At 46.8% G+C, this 21,945-nt stretch overlaps 2 protein-coding genes across 2 annotated transcripts; one reads left to right on the top strand and one right to left on the bottom strand.

Moving 5' to 3' along the window:
• Positions 1 to 319: 319 nt before the first annotated feature.
• LOC123397075 (senescence/dehydration-associated protein At4g35985, chloroplastic-like) lies at positions 320 to 1,171 on the bottom strand. The gene has a single exon (XM_045091763.1). The coding sequence runs from the start codon at positions 1,169 to 1,171 to the stop codon at positions 320 to 322; it is 852 nt and encodes a 283-aa protein (XP_044947698.1).
• A 3,423-nt stretch (positions 1,172 to 4,594) lies between these two features.
• Positions 4,595 to 7,008, top strand: LOC123397812 (probable flavin-containing monooxygenase 1). Its single transcript, XM_045092346.1, has one exon. It carries the CDS (start codon positions 5,055 to 5,057, stop codon positions 6,669 to 6,671), a length of 1,617 nt encoding a protein of 538 aa, XP_044948281.1. The 5' UTR covers positions 4,595 to 5,054; the 3' UTR covers positions 6,672 to 7,008.
• The last annotated feature ends 14,937 nt before the right edge of the window (positions 7,009 to 21,945 follow it).

Here is a 21,945-nt window from a genome sequence, read left to right as displayed (position 1 = left end):
TAACTATGAACTATGACATGCTCAAAGCCTGAAGAATTTCCTCCTACAACACAAATTATACTGATAATTCTTCATGACTGCAAATCAAAAACACACTTGGTATGAAAAATCTAAGAAAGATAGTACTACCTTTGAATCGAAATAAGATACACATGATCGCACTTTGCATCACGATTTAAACCAGTAATACAATCTAACTATGAACTGTGATGTGCCCAAACCTTGAAGCATTTACTCATCACAATCCCACTGATTAATAAGTCTGCATGAGCAAATAGGAACACATTTATGTGATACGAATAACTGAGGAAAGAAAGCACTACCTTTTGATCTGACTGAGCATCTCCGGGCTGACCTCGGCCTCAGTATCGCCGGGCTGGATCCTCTTTCGGAGCACCTCGTTCCCCCAGCGGAGCCTGTCCACGGTCATGACCCCGCACCAGAGGATCCCCTTGGCGACGTTCTCGGCGCCGGACGTGATGGCCCTGGCGACGGCGCTGCCGTACTCCTCGACGTTGGGCGCGACGACGGTCCAGTACGCGGCGGCCTCGACCTCGCCGCGCACCCCGTAAGCCAGACCCTCGCTGCCGGCGACGGAGTGGGCGGAGAACCTGGTGTAGGCGTCGAGCAGGGCGTCGAGGCGCGGGTCGGGGACGGAGAGCGTGAGGCCGTAGTGGAGCGGGTCGGGGGCCGGGTCGTCGGGGGAGGCGGGGACAGCGAAGGAGAAGGAGTAGTGGCGGGGGTCGAGCTTGACGGCCACGACGTCGCGGGCCAGCGGCCACTGGACGGCGTCGAGGGACGCGATGGCGGCCAGGGAGGTGTCTCCGGCTCGGATGCGGTGGAGGGAGAGGTCGCCGGCGGCCAGCGGGTGGCTGCGCTGGGGGACTCGCAGCAGCACGTCCTCCGACGGCGCCGGGGCGTCGGGGGTGGCCGGGGACCGTGGGATCTCGACCGGCGGCGGCAGCGTTGGCGATGAGGAACTGCTCGGCGTGGACAAGACGGATCTGGGGCGAGAGGTGGGGGAGACTTGGAGAGGGACGTGTGACGTGGGAGGAGGAGGTCGACGAACTTTTTCTTCTTCTTTCTTAGCGTTTTTCTTTACGTGGGCGTGCGAAGAGGAGGTCGAACGAAGGAAAGGTGGGATCGTACGATCGCTTGGAGGTCGAACCATCGCGAAGGTTGAACCATCACGACGGCACATCCTGCTTTAATAGTAGAGATAGTCGTCTCTTTGTGTGTCTATGGCAAGCGAGGGAGAGATGATCTCTAGCAACGAGAGAGCAGTGGTTGCGGCTTGGAAGTGAACAAGGAAGAAGATAGGGACGGACACTTTTTTTTTTTTTGCATGCTCAGTTTAAAAAAAGAGGTTTGAGGTTCTTTTTTTTAGATTAAGGAAATACCGCCTTTTTAAGGATATTGTAGCTTTTTGTGGAGGCCAAACAACTCAACATTGGCCAAACCATATGTGACGTTCAAGGCCCAAATAATCCTCACACTTGACCCGTTGACCGAAATATGTGCCTCAACATTGATGACACACCCCAAGCTATTTACAGTATCTCACATATGATTGCGCCATTCTTGTCTTAGACAAACTTTGTTGATAGCTCGGAGCACATCCTTTGCATCTGATGCAATCATTAGGTTGAGGTCCTGTGCGAGCGCGATGGCACGCTATTGTCTCCCGTATCGCGGGGTCATCAACTCATCCAATTACAAGTCCTCAGCTGCCAAGAAATATTCCAGTCTAATGGAAAACTGTATTATTCCTCTAATACTCTCTTTGTTTTTAAATATAAGTTGTTTAAAAAAAATTCATTACAAATTACATAAGAAATGTAATGAATGAATCTATATCCTAAAATATGCATATGTACATCCACATGTAGTTTCTAATGAAATCTTAAGAAAATTTATATTAAGTAAACAGTGGAAATACTTTGCAGAGTTATGAAACGGGGGCCAGTCTGCTATATTATAGGGTGCGCCTGGAACTGAGGTGGCTGAGAAATAGTAAGGTCTCAGTCACCTGACATCAGACCACGTATTAGACCTGTTTTCCCTGAGCCGGTCTGTTTTTTTTTCTTTGGTTTTTCAGTTGTGGCCTAGACGCCTAATGCTCTAGCTTCCTTTCCTTTGTATTTTTTTATTCTTTTCTACTGGGTTTGTGTGACACAGCCACGCACGGGTCAGCCGTAAGCAGTTGAATCTCATGTCTAGATAGATGAATATACCAATATGTTTTTGAATGTATGTGTCTTTAAAAAGGAGGAAAGTTCAAAAAAAACGTAGTTAATTCCTAAACACAACATTAACAAAGATTGATTTGGTTTGAACTATTGTATTTATTAAGATGAGACATAACAAATACCATACTTGCATAGTTAAGAAAAACACAGATATTATCAAAGAAAAAGGGAAAAGGCAAAACTACATGCCTCTGTTATGCCGCATACTATGTGTAATGAATATATTTTTTAGAAAACTCATTTGGTGTGTTTGTTCAATGATTTTCTTTTAAATAGTAGACATGCAACCGTCCGACAATCCCCCCTCTCCCACGAGTTGCAATCGTGTTGGGGGCGTGTAGTTGCAGTCGGGTTACAAAGCTTGCAAATGCAACTCTAGAGGTGGACATATAGCTGGTCGACAACCTAACCAAAAATGTACAGTTGCGACCCCGATTGGGAAACATGCCGTTGCGGCCTTCCCTTTAAAAACATGCTGTTGCGACCCTGACTTAAAAAATATGCAGTTGCAGACTCCCTTTAAAAACACTCAATTACGACCTTCCCTTAAAAATTTGCGGTCGCGACCCTAGTTGAAACTCGTAGTTGCGTCCCCATTATTTTTTTTGCAGTTGTGACCCCCGTTGAAAAAGTGTAGTTGCGGCATTCCCTTTGAAAACATGAGTTGCAGCCCCCCTTTAAAAACATACAATTGCGACCTTCCCTTAAAAAATTAGCGATCGCGATCCTAGTTGAAACTCGTAGTTGCGTCCCCATTTAAAAAACTTGCAGTTGTGACCCCCATTGAAAAAGTGTAGTTGCGGCCTTCACTTTAAAAACATGCACTTGCGACCCTGACTTGAAAATATGCAATTGCGGCCTTCCTTTAAAAACATGCAACTGCGACCTTTCCTTAAAAATTTGCAGTTGCGACCCTAGTTGAAACTCGTAGTTGTGTCCCCATTTAAATAACTTGCAGTTGTGACCCCCATTGAAAAAGTGTAGTTGCGGCCTTCCCTTTAAAAACATGCAGTTGCGACCCTTACTTGAAAAATATGCAGTTGCGGCCTCTCTTTAATAACATGCAATTGCGACCATCCCTTAAAACTTGCAGTCGCGACCCTATTTGAAACTTGTAATTGCATCCACATTTAAAAAACTTGTAGTTGTGACCACATTGAAAAATTATAGTTGCGGTCTTCCCTTGAAAAGCGTGCAGTTGGACCTTCTCTTAAAATATTATTGTTGCGACCCCATTTGAAACTGGTAGGTGCATCCCCATTTGAATATCTTGCAGTAGCGACCCTCCTTAAAAATGTCTAGTCATAGCCTCTCTTTGAAAAGGTGCAGTTGCGACCTTCCCTTATAAACTTGCAGTTGCGACCCCATTTAAGATTGGTAGTTGCGTCCCTATTTGAAAAACTTATGGTTGCGACCCCCTTAAAGACATACAGTTGTGACTCCTTTTTGAAAAATTGCAGTTGCGACTCCATTATAAAAACTTATAATTACAACCCTTGAAAAAGCAAGCAGCTTCGATCCCGTTTTAGAAACTTTCTGTTGTGATTTCATTTTACCCTTGAAAAAGTGTAGTTGCGCCCCCCTTGAAAAAGTGCAATTGCAACCTCCCTTCAAAAACATGAAGTTGGGACCCCATTTCAAACTTGTAGATGTAGCTCGTTTGGAAAACCTGCAGTTCTGACCCCCCCCCCCCCCCCCGAAAACATAAAGTTACGACTAGCATTTAAACACATGGACCATTGCTATAAACTTGCAATTGTGGCCTAATTAAAAAAATTACTTTCAACCCCGTTTGAAAAATTTGCAGTTGTGCCTCCGCTTCAAAAGGTATAGTGGCGACAAGCATCTGAGTTGCGACCCTTACTAAAAACTTGTAACTGCGACCCCATTTAAAAAAATAGTTGCGACCTGTTTAAAAAAAATTGTAGCTATGCCTTGCCTTGAAAACGTGTTGTTGCGACAAGCATTTGAACACATGCAATTGCGACCATCACTAAATATTTGGAATTGCGATCCCATTTGAATTTTTAGTTTCTGTCCCGTTTAAAAATATACCGTTGCCTGAGTTGCAATCCTCAGTAAGAGAAAATATTTCAACTGAAAAAAAGGCTTGGCATTTCATTTCACTAACATAAAAGGAAAAAACACAACATAATATTAAAGAAAAACAAGGAAGAAAAAATATTTAAAAAGCTGAAATTAGAAAACAAAAAATATAAAAAATAAGGCAACAGTCAATACAAAACACTGAGAAAAAAAAAAGGACAAAAGGCCAATATGACCCGATATACATACACAAGGTAGCATCGCTACCCCAAAGAAAAAAAACTAGACAGCGTCGCTACCTTTTTCTTTCTTCCATCATTGACAGGAGGACGTGATGGGCCGCAACAGGCGAACAACAATATAACAAAAGAAAAAAACGGGCTGAGGGCAACTTGGCTTGGACACTACACGAATCGCTACGTTGCTTTTGATCCAACGATAATGCATGTGAATGAGACCATAAGTAAAACTCAGCTAGCTGAGTTTTAGCAAACCCGTATATTATATCCACGAGCTCACTGACGTCGGGCAAACGAAATCAAAGTCACCAGCAGGCAGCCCTGATTGAACGGCACCGGCACTGACATCCAAATTCATCCGATCATGAAAATACTCCACGTGAAGCGCGCCACCACATACTAATTAATAATATCACCAGCGCGCCAAAAAACTAATACTATATCACCGGCGGTGTCAGTCCGTCGATCTTCGAACCAACCAACCAACCATCGATCGCCAGTCCAAGAAACAGCGGCGACAATGGATCACAGGGCGAAGCGGGTGGCGATCGTTGGCGCCGGCACGAGCGGGCTGGCGGCGTGCAAGCACCTGCTGGCGCGCGGGTTCCGGCCGGTGGTTTTCGAGGCCGGCGAGTCCGTGGGCGGGCAGTGGACGCGCACGCTCGCCTCCACCAGGCTCCAGTCGCCCGCCGCCGTGTACCGCTACTCCGACTTCCCGTGGCCCGACTCCGCCGGCGCGTTCCCGCTCCACGACCAGGTCGCCGACTACCTCGCCTCCTACGCGCGCCGCTTCGGCGTGGACGCGTGCGTCAGGTTCCGGAGCCGGGTCGTCGCCGCCGAATACGTCGGCGCGGAGCCGGAGGGCGCGGCGGACCGGTGGCAGAGGTGGAACGGCAACGGCGAGGCCTTCGGCGACGGCACGGGCGCGTGGCGCCTCACCGTGCGCCACGGCGGCATCGGCGAGCAGGAGGCGGAGACGCACGAGTTTGACTTCCTCATACTCTGCATCGGCAGGTTCAGTGGCGTGCCCAACATCCCGGCGGCCTTCCCGGGCCCGGAGGCGTTCCGCGGGCGGGTGCTCCACTCCATGGAGCTCTCCGACATGGCCGACGCGGACGCCGCCGCGCTGGTCAAGGGGAAGCGCGTCGCCGTCGTGGGTGCCGGCAAGTCGGCCTTCGAGATCGCCGCCGAGTGCGCCGAGGCCAACGGCGCGGGGACGCCGTGCACGATGGTGTGCCGGAACCCGCAGTGGCTGCTGCACCGCGCGGACGTGTGGGGCGGGGTCAGCATCGGGTACCTCTACATGAACCGCTTCGCCGAGCTGATGGTACCCCGTCCCGGCGCCGGCGCCGCCTCCCGCATCCTCGCCGCGCTGCTGTCGCCGCTCTCGTGGTTGATATCGGCGGCGACGGGGGCGTACTACCGGAAGGCGATCCCGATGCGGGAGCACGGCATGGAGCCCGGGCACGGGTTCGCGAGGTCCGTGTCGTCGTGCATCCTCTCCATGCTCCCCGACGGGTTCTACGACAAGGTGAGGGAAGGCAGCGTCGTCTTCGCGAGGTCCAGGTCCTTCGGCTTCTGCCACGACGGCCTAGTGCTCGACGGCGCCGGTGCCGGCGATAAGCGCGTCGTGCCGGCCGACGTGGTGGTCCTCGCCACCGGGTTCCGCGGCGACGAGAAGCTGAAAGACATGTTCGCGTCGCCGCGGGTGAAGGGCATCATCGCCGGTACCGGATCGCCGGACGCGGCCGTGCCGCTGTACCGGGAGTGCGTGCACCCGCGGATCCCGCAGATGGCGGTGGTGGGGCACGCGGAGGGGCTGAACAACATCTACTCGAGCGAGATGACGGCCAAGTGGGTGGCGCGGCTGCTGGACGGCGCGTTCCGGCTGCCGGTCGTGCGGCGGATGGAGGAGAGCTGCGCGGAGTGGGGCAGGTACTACCTGCGGAGGAGCGGCGGCGGCGGGGAGGGGCAGCGTCCGTGGAGGCCGTGCCTCGGCGCCGTCAACGTGTGGTACAACGACGAGCTGTGCCGCGACATGGGGTGCGACCCGAGGAGGAAGAGGGCCAAGGGGCAGGGGATCCTCGCCGAGTGGTTCCAGCCCTACGGCGCCGTCGACTACGCCGACATCCACTGACTACGCTTCCTTGGAATGGTGGTATACGAAAGACAAGCGGGCCGAAAGGATGGGCTTCAGATTTCCTTCAAATAATAGTTCCATTTTTCTTATTTAAAAGGCGTATGTGTATGCCTAGATCGACAATTCAACGAATATAATTCGAATTGTTTGTCCCGGAAGTTGTACAATTGAAAAAATATGAACCATGTACATGAGGCGTGCACGACAACTACAAACATTATTTTAGAATCAACTTGTAGTTCGATGGTTAAGAGGATAGTTGTAGCCTTTATCCATCAGATTTTAAGTCTTAAAACTGATATTGGTGTCCAGTACAAGGAGACACTTTCATCGACTACGAAGACGTCTATGACAACTTTGTTAATCTTAAAATAATGTATCAGGTCAATCTTTTGAAAGTAATCATAAGGATAAAGTATGCGTGAGTGCGTCTCTACAAATGATTGTATGCTCGTGTATGTGAACGACTTCGATTGTACTGTACTAAAAAACTCCGAATGTTTTTATGGCAAGTTTAGTGAAAAGCATGACAAGTTTAGTTGTTAAACAATAAACATGATAATTTGCGTGCTTCATTTTAATTTTGACATAAACTATCGTGTGTCATAAGAATTTGTGATCTTTACATGACTGAAATTGTCATCGAAAAGCGCAAGGGCCGGGGTGTCACAACACCCGACGTGTGACACTTATCATATAGAAAAATATAACATTTGAAGTCTTTATGATTTAATCTTTTATGATTTAGAACTCATGTTACGTTGATCAAATTATCGATGTAGGGACGTCATGACCCTTTTAAACTGGAAATGAGATACTAGTATTATTATAATTCATATTGTTCCAAAAATCGCTTGAATCTATTAGATAGTAGCATCACAAACAACCATAGAAAATTAAAAGGTTATATCAAAGTACTTGGGCCGACCATCTTCACCTCTCTGCCACTAGTGTCAGACGTTTGTTTCATCCGCTTTTTGTCTGTTTAGGATGGCAATGGAGTCATATTCATCCGGATTTCTGGATGCGTCGATCCTGCGCACATCACACGGCCGCATTTCGGACGCTCAAGATCTACAAGCATATAAACAGTTTAAAGCAATCATAGCAAACATGTTCACATTCAAAATAGTCTTACAACGCAATCAAAATAAACACAATACCAAATAGTCTTATAACCCAGTCAAAATTTGTTTGCATGAAAAGAAATTAAATCGATTGATCTACTGGTTGCCAATATGAGTTCACATGTGCTCAATCAAGTCATTCTGGGTTGGACATGAGTAGGTCAATCAAGCAGTTCACGATGAAAATGGACAAACCGTTCGAAGGTTGCAGGCGATGGGTGCTCAGGCTCAACACTTTGATCCTCGAAATCAAACCATTGGTCATAGATGTTATCATCACGCTCATCCTCCACGATCATGTTATGCATGATCACACAAGCAATCATCACCTCGCAAAACTTCTGAGTGCTCCATGTCAATGCAGGGTTTCAAACGATACCACATCGAGATTGAAGCACACTGAAAGCACGCTCCACATCCTTCCTAGCATTCTCTTGCATTTGGGCAAACCTGTCTCTTCTCTCTTTGTAGATCGGATATGGTCTTCACAAGCGTGGACTATTGAGGATAGATACCATCAACTAGGTAATATCCCTTGTTGTACTCGTGGTCGTTGACCTCCAAGGAGTGACCTTCTACAAGTCTTCACTCCTTCTACAAGTCTTGCAAACACTGGAGAACGATGAACAACACTGATATCATTGTGAGAACCAGTTGCATGCAAAGTGTTGGACATGCAATTGCCTCTCCTCCTTCCGACAAAACACCACCGAGTTTGATTGGACCACGTGGAAGGCAGGAAGTTGCATTCGAGGCCGACTTTCCAGTTGCGCAAATAGTGACAAACTTGCAACTAAATCCTCACCTGATAAAAAAAGTGTAGAGTTGCAGTTGTGTTGAATACATGCGAGTTTGATTGAACCATGTGGAAGACATGAAGTTGCATTCAAGGCCGACGTTTGCAGTTGCGCAACTAGTGACAAACATGGAACTAAATTCTCACCTGATAAAAAAAGTATAGAGTTGCAGACGCGTTGAAGACATGCGAGTTTGATTCAACCATGTGGAAGACATGGATTTGCATCCGAGGCCAACATTTGTAGTTGCGCAACTAGTGGCACACATGCAACTAAAGACATGATAAAAAAGTATAGAGTTGCAGTCGCGTTGAAGACATGCAATTGCATTTTGGGGGCGGCTGAAAGTGCATGCTATGCCCCTAATCGACTTTTGGTGTAAATGACAACACATACATAGGGAACTAATCCTATTTGTTGAGTGTATCTCAGGATGGCAAGTACTTTAGTAGATTGAGAATTATGTGCCAAAAGGTTGTCTGAAAAGATTGGGGATTTATATTTCGAGAAGGCTCGGGATTAAGAAAAGATGATGTAGAGTAGCCTTTTGAGTTTACTGATATTGAGTATAGGGATCCCGCACTATTAAGAGGGGATCACATGTTTTGTGATGAACTTGCTCATACCACATATTTACTCTCATATCCAATACCACATTCTCTCCATTCTGTTCTTAGTTCAAAACAGGTTTGTTGCCTCGGACATCCGGGTCCCTCCGGACGTCCGAGGGCCGGACGACCGGCTGGCTTCGGAAATCTGCAGCCCTTCGCCAGAAGTTTGTGTGGCATATAACTCGGAAATCCGGCTCCCTCCGGACATCCGAGGGCCGGACGTCCGGCCAAGCCCCGGAAATCCGGAAGCCTGCACCAGTAGAAGTTGAGTTCTATAACTCAGAAATACGGCTCCCTCCGGACGTCCGAGCGCCGGACGTCCGACCCCCGTCGGGAATCCGGAACCCACCACCAGTAGAATTTGAGCTGTATAACATGGATTTACGGTCTACTCCGGACGTCCGGTCGCTGATAAATCTCAAAAGAGTTCCACTCGTGCCTACATGCCTCGGACGACCGACCCCTGTCGGACGTCCGGCCCCTCGCGGACGCCCGGACTTCCGGCAACTGTCGGACGTCCGGATCCTGTGTGACTTAAAGCACCTCCAACGGCTGGATTTCACTCCACACTATATATACTCTTCTCCCACCTCGTGAAAGGGTGGTCAACACAGCTAGAATACACCCAAGAACACCTTTCCTCTCACTCACTCTTGTCTACACCAAATCCTAGATCCCAAGAGCATTTGTGAGTCCCTTTGAGTGTTGTTCCAATCAAAAGATAGATCGTCTCCATCTCCTCCTTCCCACCAAAGTGATTTGTGATTTGAGCAAGTTTTGAGCAATCCCCGTGATCTTGTTACTCTTGGAGGTTGGAGACTCCTAGGCGGTAGGAGTCTTCGGAGAGGAATCAAACCATTGTGATATCCCCCGGAAAGTTTGTGAAGGTTTGGAAGCCACCTCAAGGCTTACCACTAGTGGTTGAGAAACGCCTTCGTGGAGTTATCTCAAAGGGAGAATAGGGTGAGCCTTCGTGGCGTTGGTGTGCCTTCGTGGTAACATCCGCCCCTCTAACGGTGACGTAGCTTCCCTTCAAGGAAGTGAACATCGGGATACATCCTTGTCTCTCTCGGAGTTTCGGTTATTCCTAACCCTAACTCTCTACTTGTGTTAATCCTTATTACATACTTGTATTTGATCATTGTTTACCGCTTGTCTTACTTCACTCCAAATAGCTTACTCTTTGTCATATCAATTATTAGGCTTACACTCATATTCCGCACTTTAGCCTAAAATTGCTAAGTAATTATTAAAATTTGGATTTGTACCTATTCACCCCCCCCCTCTAGGTCCATCTCGATCCTTTTCAATTGGTATCAGAGCCTCGTGCTCTATTTGTGTGGCTTAACCGCCCTAGAGCGAGATGGACGTGGATCCAACTACGGTAGCTCCAGTGCAGAGGGACGGGACTTCCTCGGAAGTCAAGTCTTTCACCTCTGAGGACCTGGAACGGGCCCTTGCCAAGCAAAAAGAGGAGCATGATGCTTCTCTTGAGACCATGATCCAAATGAGACTAGCATCACTAACCACGGGGACAACCACGTCCTCGAGGGCCTCAGGGCCCCATGTGCACGGTACTTCATTTGGCCAACCACCTCCGGAGAGGAACCAAACCAGTGTTCCATGGCTTTATGCTAGATCTCAAATTGAGAAACCTGAGTACAATCCTGGAGGAAAACCTCCCTTGCTTGATGACAATTCCGATTTTGCTTTGTGGAGAGTTGGTATGCAGGATCATCTTAGGTACGCCAATGATGAGATGTTGGACATCCTCGAGCATGGGTACAATCCTGTAGATCCAAGGTGCCTCATGCCCAGAGAAACTTATGACAAGCATCTCAATGACACTGCGATCATGTGCATAAGAAAAGGAATGAATGACAAGCAACGAAGACCATACATTCACATCACAAGTGCCAAGGAACTGTGGGACAGCATCATAAGGACCAAGACCGGTACCTCCACTCTTCGGCTTGCTCAATATGAAATTGCCAAGGGGCAATTACAGAATTTCTGTATGGAAAAGGGTGAATCTCCCAAGCAACTACTAGAACGGCTCATGACTCTCGCCGCAGACATTGAATCATGTGACTGTGACAAGACGCAAGATGGCTTCAATCTGACCAAGAGATTTCTTGTGGACAAGTTACTTCACGCTCTTGCTCCGTATCACCATCAAATGGTATGGGACATGAGGCAGCATCATGGGTTCAAAGAAATGACTCCGGATGACATCATATCCACCTTCCAATTATTTGAAGAGTCAAAGGCAAATGCAACAAAGCACCTAGCCATGCATGGCACTTCAACATCAAAGATCAATCTTGCTTTGAAAGCCAAGCATGAGTGTGACGAAGAAGAAAGTGAAGAAGAAGAGGGTGATGATGACTGCGAAGATGGTGATGATGTTGACTCTGATGAAAGCCCATCTTATGAGGACATTGCTCTCTTTGTAAAGAAGTTCAGTGTAGGAAAGTTCAAGGGAAGATTCCCAAAGAAGAAGGTAAGGAAATGCTATAACTGTGAGGAAACCAACCACTTCTCCAATGACTGTCCTTATGAGAAGAGAGAAGACAAACCAAGGTTTCCAAAGACCTTTGTAAAGAAGAAGTTGCCAAACCCTATGAACTCCAAGTTCAAGAGGACAGATGGAAGAGCAATGGTTGCACAAGAAGAATCAGATCCAGAAGATGTTGGTGGAGTTGCCGGAGTAGCTCAAGATACACAAAGCACCTTGAGGCTAGTCAACAAAAGTGGTGATGTTGTTCACTACATCTATATGAAGGACTACAAGGGCAACGCTCACAAGTGTTTGATGGCAAAGACTGCCATGGGAGATGAGGAAGACCAAAGCTCCCATGATAAGGTTAAGGTAACTCCACGGTTAAACTCTTCCAGTCTAGTTTCTACTCCTTCTGATGAGTATCTTGATGCGGAAAATCACTATGAGGATAATGACTTAGATCATCCCATGTTTGCTAAAATAAACAAATTTATGTGCTCTCTTAAAGGAAAGAAGCTCACTATGTTTCGCATACTTATGGAAATGGTGAGTAAGCACACCAATACCATCAAGGAACTCGAAACCCTCGTCACTGAGGAGAAGGAGAGAAATGAACTCCTTGAGCAGAAAGTCCTGTATGAGGAAGCACAAAATGATGCACTATGTTCAAAAGCAGGTGAAAACCTTGATAAACATGCTAATGATCTTGCCTCCTTGAAAAAGGCTGAATCTGTGTGCAAAGAATTACTAAATGATAAAGACCGACTTGTGAACTCTCATGCTTCCCTTTCTAAGGACTGTGAGCGTCTATCCTTGTCTCTCAAATACAAGGAAGGGAAACTCACTGTTCTTACAAAGAGCTTTGAGGCACTTAAGGTCACTTATCTTGACACTCTAGCTAAGGCCTACTCCTCACCTATTATCAATGTTGATACCTGCACTACTAACTCTAGTAGTGAACTGACATCTATCCTTGAGGAAAACTGTTCGTTAAAGGCACAGCTAGACAGAGGTCTCATGACATGTGCACAAGGACAAAATACTCTCAATGAGATCTTAAGTCAACACAATGGAGGTTTCGCCAAGGGCTTGGGTTCAACCCAAGCACTGTCAAGAACAGTGCATCTCCTCTCAAGTGTATCACTCCGCTTAAAGAAATATTTGTACGAGAGGGACACACGGAGAAAGATAAGGTTGTGAGTGGATCGGCCACTAGGGGTTCGTCTACTCACAACAAGACAACCGAATTCACGCCTCCATCCTATGTACTACGCAAATCAAAGGAAGGAGAGGTCTATGCTAAATTCGTTGGTCCCCGTAATGCATTTCGATTCTATGATATTTGGGTCCCTAAGACTCTTGTAACTAATGTGAAAGGCCCCATGACAAAATGGGTACCTCAAACCAAGTCTTAATTCGTTACAGGCTGGTTTCTCCGGAGGAGCCAAATGGGTGATCGATAGTGGATGCACCAATCATATGACCGGAGATAGTAACTTGCTCTATGAATTCATACAAGCCATTCGACCATACATGAGCATTGTATTTGGTGGAGGGTCGAAAGGGCAGGTAATTGGGTTGGGCAAGGTGGCAATCACTAATGACATGTCTATTGCAAATGTCATGCTTGCCCAATCTCTTCAATATCATTTACTTTCAGTTCGCCAATTGGCTTTCGTCGGTTATGACACATTATTTGGACTAACGGATGTGAAAGTATTTAAGAAAGACACTCTTGAAGTGGCCTTTGTTGGAGAGTTGGATGGCAACCTTTACACGGTTGATTTCTCGAAAGAGAGCACTTTCCATACAACTTGTCTAATGGCTAAGGCCGACATGGGATGGCTATGGCATCGCCGGCTCGCCCATGTTGGCATGAAAAATCTTCAAAATCTCTTAAACGGCAATCACATCCTTGGACTAACAAATGTATATTTTAAGAAAGATCGTGTGTGCAGTGCATGCATAGCTGGGAAACAACATCAATCAAGACATCCACCCAAAAACATTGTATCCACTTCGAGGCCGTTAGAGCTCCTTCATGTGGATCTGTTTGGGCCTCCTTCATGGGCAAGTCTTGGAGGGAAAAAGTATGGTCTAGTCATTGTTGATGATTACTCAAGATATACATGGGTGTTCTTTCTCAAGTCCAAGGACGAGACGAAGATCACTTTCATTGACTTTGCCAAACAAGCCCAGCGAAAGTTTGACAAGGACATCAAGGCAGTAAGAAGTGATAATGGCTCTGAGTTCAAGAACTACACCCTAGAAGAATTTCTTAGTGATGAGGGAATTGAACATCAGTACTCCGCACCTTACACCCCTCAACAAAATGGTGTGGCAGAGAGGAAGAACCGAACACTTGTGGAAATGGCAAGGTCCATGTTAGATGAATACAAGTCACCACATAGTTTTTGGGCTGAGGCCGTCAACACAGCATGTCATGCATCAAACCGGCTCTTCCTCCGACCAATATTGGAGAAGACTCCATATGAGCTCCTAACTAGGAACAAGCCCAATGTTAAGTACTTTCGTGTGTTTGGATGCAAATGTTTCATCCTCAACAAACGGGAACGGTTAGGAAAATTTCAATCCAAAACAACTGAAGGGATTTTTGTTGGCTATGGGTCAAACTCTCACGCCTACAGAGTCTACAACAAATCCACTAGATGTGTTATAGAAACCTGTGACGTGACGTTTGATGAATTTAACCGCTCCCATGGGGAGCAAGTTGATCTAGATGATGCAGGTGAAGAAGACTCCCCACAAGATATCTTAAACATGGGTGTAGGTGCACTTCTTCCCATGGAACAAAGACCCCATGATGATGATGAAGATGATGAGAGTATCTCTCATCCTCAAGACAGTTCACTGCCCGTACCTCCACAAGATATTAGCACACACATCATGCCAGTTGTTGAGGATCAAGTGGGAGAACATGTCTCTCACCCTGATGACACTCAAGAACAAGTTGATCTTCAAGAGGTAGACCAAAGTATGGGTATGTTTGATGATGAACCTCAACAGGTGCAACGCGAAGAGGAATATCTTCCTCCGCACATAAATGATCCATATGTTGAGGACGTTGATGATGGAAATGAAGTCGAACCTCGTGAAACCTTGACCTCCATCATGCCACGTGTGGCCGGTCGTGTTGATATTGATCAAATCCTCACAGGCGTGTCGGAAGGTAGAGTGACTCGTAAACAATTGACAAACTTTTGTGCTCACTTTTCGTTTGTCTCTAGTACCGTGCCACACAGGGTCCAGGATGCATTGTGTGACAATGACTGGCTACTTGCTATGCAAAAGGAGTTAAACAGTTTTACACGCAACGAAGTATGGTCATTGGTAGAACGACCAACTGAGGAACATAATGTCATTGGAACTAAATGGATTTTCAAGAACAAGGAAGATGAGAACGGGACTGTCCTACGCAACAAGGCAAGGTTAGTAGCACAGGGGTACTCCCAAGTTGAAGGTTTGGACTTTGGTGATACTTTCGCCCCTGTTGCTCATCTTGAGTCCATTCGCATTTTATTGGCCTATGCTGCTTTCAATGGTTTTACTTTGCATCAAATGGATGTGAAAAGTGCTTTTCTTAACGGTCCTCTACAAGAAGAGGTATATGTATCACAACCACCTGGGTTTGTTGACCCTCATCACAAAGACCATGTATATAAACTTCACAAGGCTCTGTATGGTCTTAAACAAGCACCCCGTGCTTGGTACGATCATCTTAAGAAGTTCCTACTCGATGATGGCTTTGTGGTGGGGGTGATCGATCCCACTCTTTTTACTAAGAGGGAAAATGGTGATTTGATCTTATGCCAAATCTATGTAGATGACATCATTTTTGGTTCTCCTAACATCCACTTGTGCAAGAAGTTTGCGGCCTCCATGACCAAGACCTTTGAGATGTCACTCAACACGGACTTGATGTTCTTTCTTGGTTTTCAAATACAACAATTTCAAGAAGGGATTTTCTTGTCTCAAACTAAGTACCTCAAGGACATTCTTGAAAAATTTGATATGACAAATGCTAAACCAATGAAGACACCTATGTCCACCAATGTAGTTTTAAATGAAGACTCAAACGGTATTCCTTTTGACCCATCTACTTACCGCTCCATGATTGGTTCGCTGCTTTATCTTTGCGCATCTAGACCGGACATCATGTTAAGTGTAGGAATATGTGCTAGATTTCAAGCTTCCCCTAGGGAAAGCCATCACACGGCGGTTAAGCATATTCTTAGATACCTTGTTCACACCCCAAAGTTAGGCTTATGGTACCCTAAGGATGCAAAGTTTGATCTTATTGGGTATTCCGATGCGGATTGGGCTGGTGATAAAGTGGGACGAAAATCCACTTCCGGTGCATGTCAGTTTCTTGGACGCTCCTTGGTAAGTTGGTCCTCGAAGAAGCAGAACTGTGTTTCTCTCTCCACGGCCGAGGCCGAATATATTGCAGCCGCAAGCTGTGCAACCCAACTGCTATGGATGAGGCAAACACTAAAGGATTATGGTATCACGTATCGACACGTTCCTCTTCTCTGTGATAATGAAAGTGCCATAAAGATCTCCGAGAACCCCATTGATCACCCTCGCACAAAACATATTGATATTAGGTATCATTTCTTGAGAGACCATGTGCAAAAGGGTGACATTGATATTACCCATGTGGGTACCGACATGCAGTTAGCCGACATCTTCACCAAGCCACTTAGCGTAGCTAGGTTCTGTCAACTTAGGCGTGAACTTGGTATCTTGGAGCATGACAACATATCTTGAAATCTTGCACACATACACACACTCACATTATGGTTGTGTCTTGATGTGGGCATGTATTTAGGGGGGGTGAGTCTTAATTCTATGTTTTTAAGCTTACAAAGTACGCATAGATCAATCCATGCATGGAATGCTTGTAGAAAAACCTTGTTCGTATATTTTTTTTTGTGTGTGCGAAACCATGCAAGTCATCATCTCATCATCAAAACAAAAAAAAACCTGAATCAGTCTCTGCCTCCTCCTTCTCGGACGTCCGACTGATCTCGGACGTCCGGCAGAAAAATCCCCTCCGGTCGTCCGACCAGTGTCGGTCGTCCGACGCCAAAATAACCTCCGGACGTCCGACGCCTCGGGGCCTATATATATAGCTAGGCGCGGGGCTGGGCTCTTGCCCTAACCCTCAGTGCCCCTTTTCCCATAGCCGCCGCTGCCAGCTCGAGGAGCTGGTCGAGGAGCTCCTGCCTTGCGCCGCCAACCTCGAGATCGGGCCGATCTCCTCCGCGGATCCCCCACTCCTTCCTCTGTATTATTCGCGGGATCCATCCTTAGGTCGCTCCTCCGTCTCCTTTCGCGTTGGATTTGATTTTCCCTCTCTCTCCCATGTATCTCCATGTCCGTTCCTCATTTGGGGATTCTTCATCCGTGTAGGTGTTTGTGCTCCATGGGGAAGACCAAGCACACCGCTCGGAAGACCGTGGCCGGCTCATCTTCTCGCGCCCCTATAAACACGGGGTCGGACTCGGATGAGCCACTTCGTCCCTTCAAACGGCCTGCCCGACGTTCTCCGTCTCCCTCGTCGTCTGATGGTGATGACCCCGACTTCGAGGAGGAGCTTGCCGCCGAGGACCTTCCTGTCCAGCACGTCGATCGAAGGTCCAAGCCAAAGCCCGGAACTCGCAAGCCGTCCTACATGCCACAACCTCCTCCTGCCCAGCCCGCAGGTGAAGCTCGCCGCATCTCCCTAGAACCTCCTGCCACGTTAGGTCGTGCTATCACAAATTTCACCACACTTGGCGCAGCTTCATATCTCACTTTCCGCCGCGGCATTGATCAATACGCTGTCGCACGTGACTCTACGGACTCACGTTTCCGCACAAACGTCCAGGCGAACATTTTTACCACAGTCATAGTTCCTAAGGGGTTATCTATTCATCACTCTATTGATGTTGAGCATATTCGCATGCACCCGGCGAAATATCCGGGTGCCATTGAGCTTATTGAGGCATCGGGGCTTGCCGCCCCGTTTGCCTTTCATTGCAACTTTAGTGCTGCTGCCGTTCACCAGTTCTATGCCACATGTCATTTTGGCTCAGACAACACTGTCAGCTGGATCACCTCTGACGTTCGCTTCAAAGCTTCATATGATACATTTGTTGCCGCATTGGGTTTCCCCAATTCCGGTTTCAAAATACATAGGGATGATCCTAACCATGCGCCTAAGTCTATTGACGTGTGTGGGCATCTTCTCAAGCCACTACGTGAGATTGATGCGGATGAGCGCATGAAGGAACTTAACCAGGTATCCATCTGGCGCTCACCTTACTTCATTATTTTTCAGTGTCTCATCCGCACCATCTATCCCAAGATGGGTGATAAGGGTTCGTGCAGTGGCTATTGTATCGGCATCATGTTTCACTTATTCGAGCACCCCAATGGCAAAATCAATGTGCCCCATTTTCTATGGCATGAGATTCGGCTTGCTAGCTTTCAGTACAAGCGCGCCTTTCCTCACGCTCCTTTCATCTAGGCACTTATTAAACCATGTTGCTGATTTCTCTGTGGCTGTCACTCACACTCATCGCAAGTGGGTCATTCCCGCTCACACGGCAGATGACTTTGCTCCCAAGAAACCCCCTCATCCTCCACATCCACTCGTCGCACTGCTGCCCGGGTCGCCACCCCCTCATCTAGCTCCGCTCCTCTCTGTCGCATTGCCAAATTCCTTGGCAAGGCACATTCTGCGTTGATGAAGGCCGTCTCTTTCTAGTGTGGTCAAACCCATGATGTGGTTTCTCGCTTAGTCTCCTCCAAGAATGCCCTCAAGGCTCGTCTGAGAGCCTCGGGCGCTCTTGATGTGAGTGATGATGAGGCCTCTCCTGCTGCTCCTCCTACTGATTTTGGCTTCCCTTCTGGTCCGGAGTGGTCTGATTTCCTTGACGAGGCTGGTGGCAGTGGCTTGGCTGATGATGCTGATGATGATGGTGAGGAGCTCTGAGCGTGATTGGTGCTGTTGATGGCTCCCTTTTTGGTACTTGGTGCCAAAGGGGGAGTAATGTATCGTAGTTTTTATCGTAATTTTTAGTCTTTGGAGATTTAATGTAATGGATAAACTCTTGTATGGCTACTTATGAATGGTTGTGATTTGCTATGGATTGCTATGATAACATCATAGACTATTATGTCTTGCTTCACTATTTCTATGATGATCTATTATCTTTACATGTTGATCCATTGGAGCTTCGATTTTTTATTATCATGCATATACTAAGGGGGAGCTTCTTACTAAATATCTCCTAGACTATAGTATGTTAAATCTTTTTGATACCTATGTATATGTTGTCATCAACTACCAAAAATGGGGAGATTGAAAGTGCATGCTATGCCCCTAATCGACTTTTGGTGTTAACGACAACACATACATAGGGAACTAATCCTATTTTTTGAGTGTATCTCAGGATGACAAGTACTTTAGTAGATTGAGAATTATGTGCCAAAGGTTGTCTGAAAAGATTGGGGATTTATATTTCGAGAAGGCTCGGGATTAAGAAAAGATGATGTAGAGTAGCCTTTTGAGTTTACTGATATTGAGTATAGGGATCCCGCACTATTAAGACGGGATCACAGGTTTTGCGATGAACTTGCTCATACCACATCTTTACTCTCATATCCAATACCACATTCTCTCCACTTTGTTCTCAGTTCAAAACAGGTCTGTTGCCTCAGACATCCGGGTCCCTCCGGACGTCCGAGGGCCGGACGACCGGCTGGCTTCGGAAATCCGCAACCCTTCACCAGAAGTTTGTGTGGCATATAACTCGGAAATCCGGCTCCCTCCGGACATCCGAGGGACGGACGTCCGGCCAAGCCCCGGAAATCCAAAAGCCTGCACCAGTAGAAGTTGAGTTCTATAACTCGGAAATCCGGCTCCCTCCGGACGTCCGAGCGCCGGACGTCCGACCCCCGTCGGAAATCCGAAACCCACCACCAGTAGAATTTGAGCTGTATAACACGGATTTACGGTCTACTCCGAACATCCGGTCGCTGATAAATCTCAAAAGAGTTCCATTCGTGCGTACAGGCCTCGGACGACCGACCCCTGTCGGACGTCCGGCCCCTCGCGGACGCCCGGACTTCCGGCAACTGTAGAAGGGTGTTCAACACAGCTAGAATACACCCAAGAACACCTTTCCTCTCACTCACTCTTGTCTACACCAAATCCTAGATCCAAAGAGCATTTGTGAGTCCCTTTGAGTGTTGTTCCAATCAAAAGATAGATCGTCTCCATCTCCTCCTTCCCACCAAAGTGATTTGTGATTTGAGCAAGTTTTGAGCAATCCCCGTGATCTTGTTACTCTTGGAAGTTGGAGACTCCTAGGCGGTAGGAGTCTTCGGAGAGGAATCAAACCATTGTGATATCCCCCGGAAAGTTTGTGAAGGTTTGGAAGCCACCTCAAGGCTTACCACTAGTGGTTGAGAAATGCCTTCGTGGAGTTATCTCAAAGGGAGAATAGGGTGAGCCTTCGTGGCGTTGGTGTGCCTTCGTGGTAACATCCGCCCCTCTAACGATGACGTAGCTTCCCTCCAAGGAAGTGAACATCGGGATACATCCTTGTCTCTCTCGGAGTTTTGGTTATTCCTAACCCTAACTCTCTACTTGTGTTAATCCTTATTACATACTTGTATTTGATTATTGTTTACCGCTTGTCTTACTTCACTCCAAATAGCTTACTCTTTGTCATAGCAATTATTAGGCTTACACTCATATTCCGCACTTTAGCCTAAAATTGCTAAGTAATTATTAAAATTTGGATTTGTACCTATTCACCCCCCCTCTAGGTCCATCTCGATCCTTTTCAGCGGCACTTACAGTTGCGCGTCTAGTGTTGGACATGCCATTGCCTCTTCTCGGGTCGATAAATACCATTGAGTTGCAACGAGGTGGAAGGCATGCATTTGCACCCGAGGGCGACACTTGTAGTTGCATGCCTAATGACTGACATGCAACTGCCCCTTCCCTGATAAAACACCACAAAGTTGCAGTAGGGGACGTCACTTGAAGTTGCATGCCTAGTAACAAACATGCAACTGCAACCCTAGAGAACACCACTAAATAGTCGCATTGAGAACACACAGTTGCAGTCGAAGACATTACTTATAGTTGGGTGCCTAATAAAAGACATGCAACTACCCTTCTCTCGATAAAATTATAGGTAATGGCGAGACCTGCAGTTGTGTCTAATAGCATACATACAAGAAAAAAGATTTTAAAAGAAATGTAAATAGAACATATAAATAAATAAATAAGCAAAAAAGCAAATAAAAAAAAGCAAATAAAATAAGAAAAATATAAAATGATAAAATGGAACAGGAAAATTGGTAAAATGCAAATGTAAAATAAAGTCAATGTCATGAGGACGTCATTTTTGTTGTTAAAAACACTTAGAAGGTAAGAAAAAGGCAGGAATAGCAAAAAACAAAAAAAAGCCAGGCCATCACACATCCCTGCCCACGCATAAATAAAAGAGAAGGAAAGAGCAGACGCACGCTAAAACACCCTGTAACAAAAAAAATCTGGAAGCAAACTGATTGGACACAAGAGTAAAACAAAACAAACTAATAAACATGTAGGAGTATGTTACATGCTTTAAAATTATGACCCAAGCAACTCTCGCACGCGACAAGGACCAACTACCCAACTGAGAAAGCAACGCTCGCACACGACAAGGCCAGACGAAAATGAAAAGAAAGGAAACGGCCTGGTGCGCGACTTAGGGCATGAACTATGGAGGCGCTACAATGGTGTGGTTTCAGCCTTCACGCATGAAAAAAAAACTACGGAGCCATCGTATGGATAATTTCTATCCAACCAAGCAGCATGGCTACCCCACGTACGTCCTTTCCAGCTTGTGCCTTTTCCAGTTCTACCGCCGTCCTTCAGTTTTCGTTCGCCCTTTCCTTTTTCTTTTTTTTTTACCTTTCTAACACTTTAGTACGGTGAGGAAGCAGCCTCTTCTGCAAGATCCCGTCTCGGTCGGCAAAGCATCAGTCTTTTTCCCTTTCTCCTCCACGTCAGCAACTCGTCCAACGTGGATCAACGGGGCAGCGGTCCAAGCTGGAGCGTTGGTCATGCCCTTATACAGGCCGAAAACCCAACACGAATCTTGAAGCAAAACATTACATCCAACAGTTGACTCATCGACTGAGACTGAAGTCCCGTTCACGTTA

This window comes from Hordeum vulgare, chromosome 5H (assembly GCF_904849725.1).
Source record: "Hordeum vulgare subsp. vulgare chromosome 5H, MorexV3_pseudomolecules_assembly, whole genome shotgun sequence".
In the NCBI taxonomy this organism is placed as follows: domain Eukaryota; kingdom Viridiplantae; phylum Streptophyta; class Magnoliopsida; order Poales; family Poaceae; genus Hordeum; species Hordeum vulgare.
The sequence above is the reverse complement of the archived record's forward strand: the minus strand, read 5'-3'. Positions and strand labels throughout refer to the sequence as shown.

Bases quoted from the DNA above. Each gene is read 5' to 3' on its own strand.
- LOC123397075 (XM_045091763.1), bottom strand. From the start codon at position 1,171: ATGGTTCGACCTCCAAGCGATCGTACGATCCCACCTTTCCTTCGTTCG.
- LOC123397812 (XM_045092346.1), top strand. From the start codon at position 5,055: ATGGATCACAGGGCGAAGCGGGTGGCGATCGTTGGCGCCGGCACGAGC.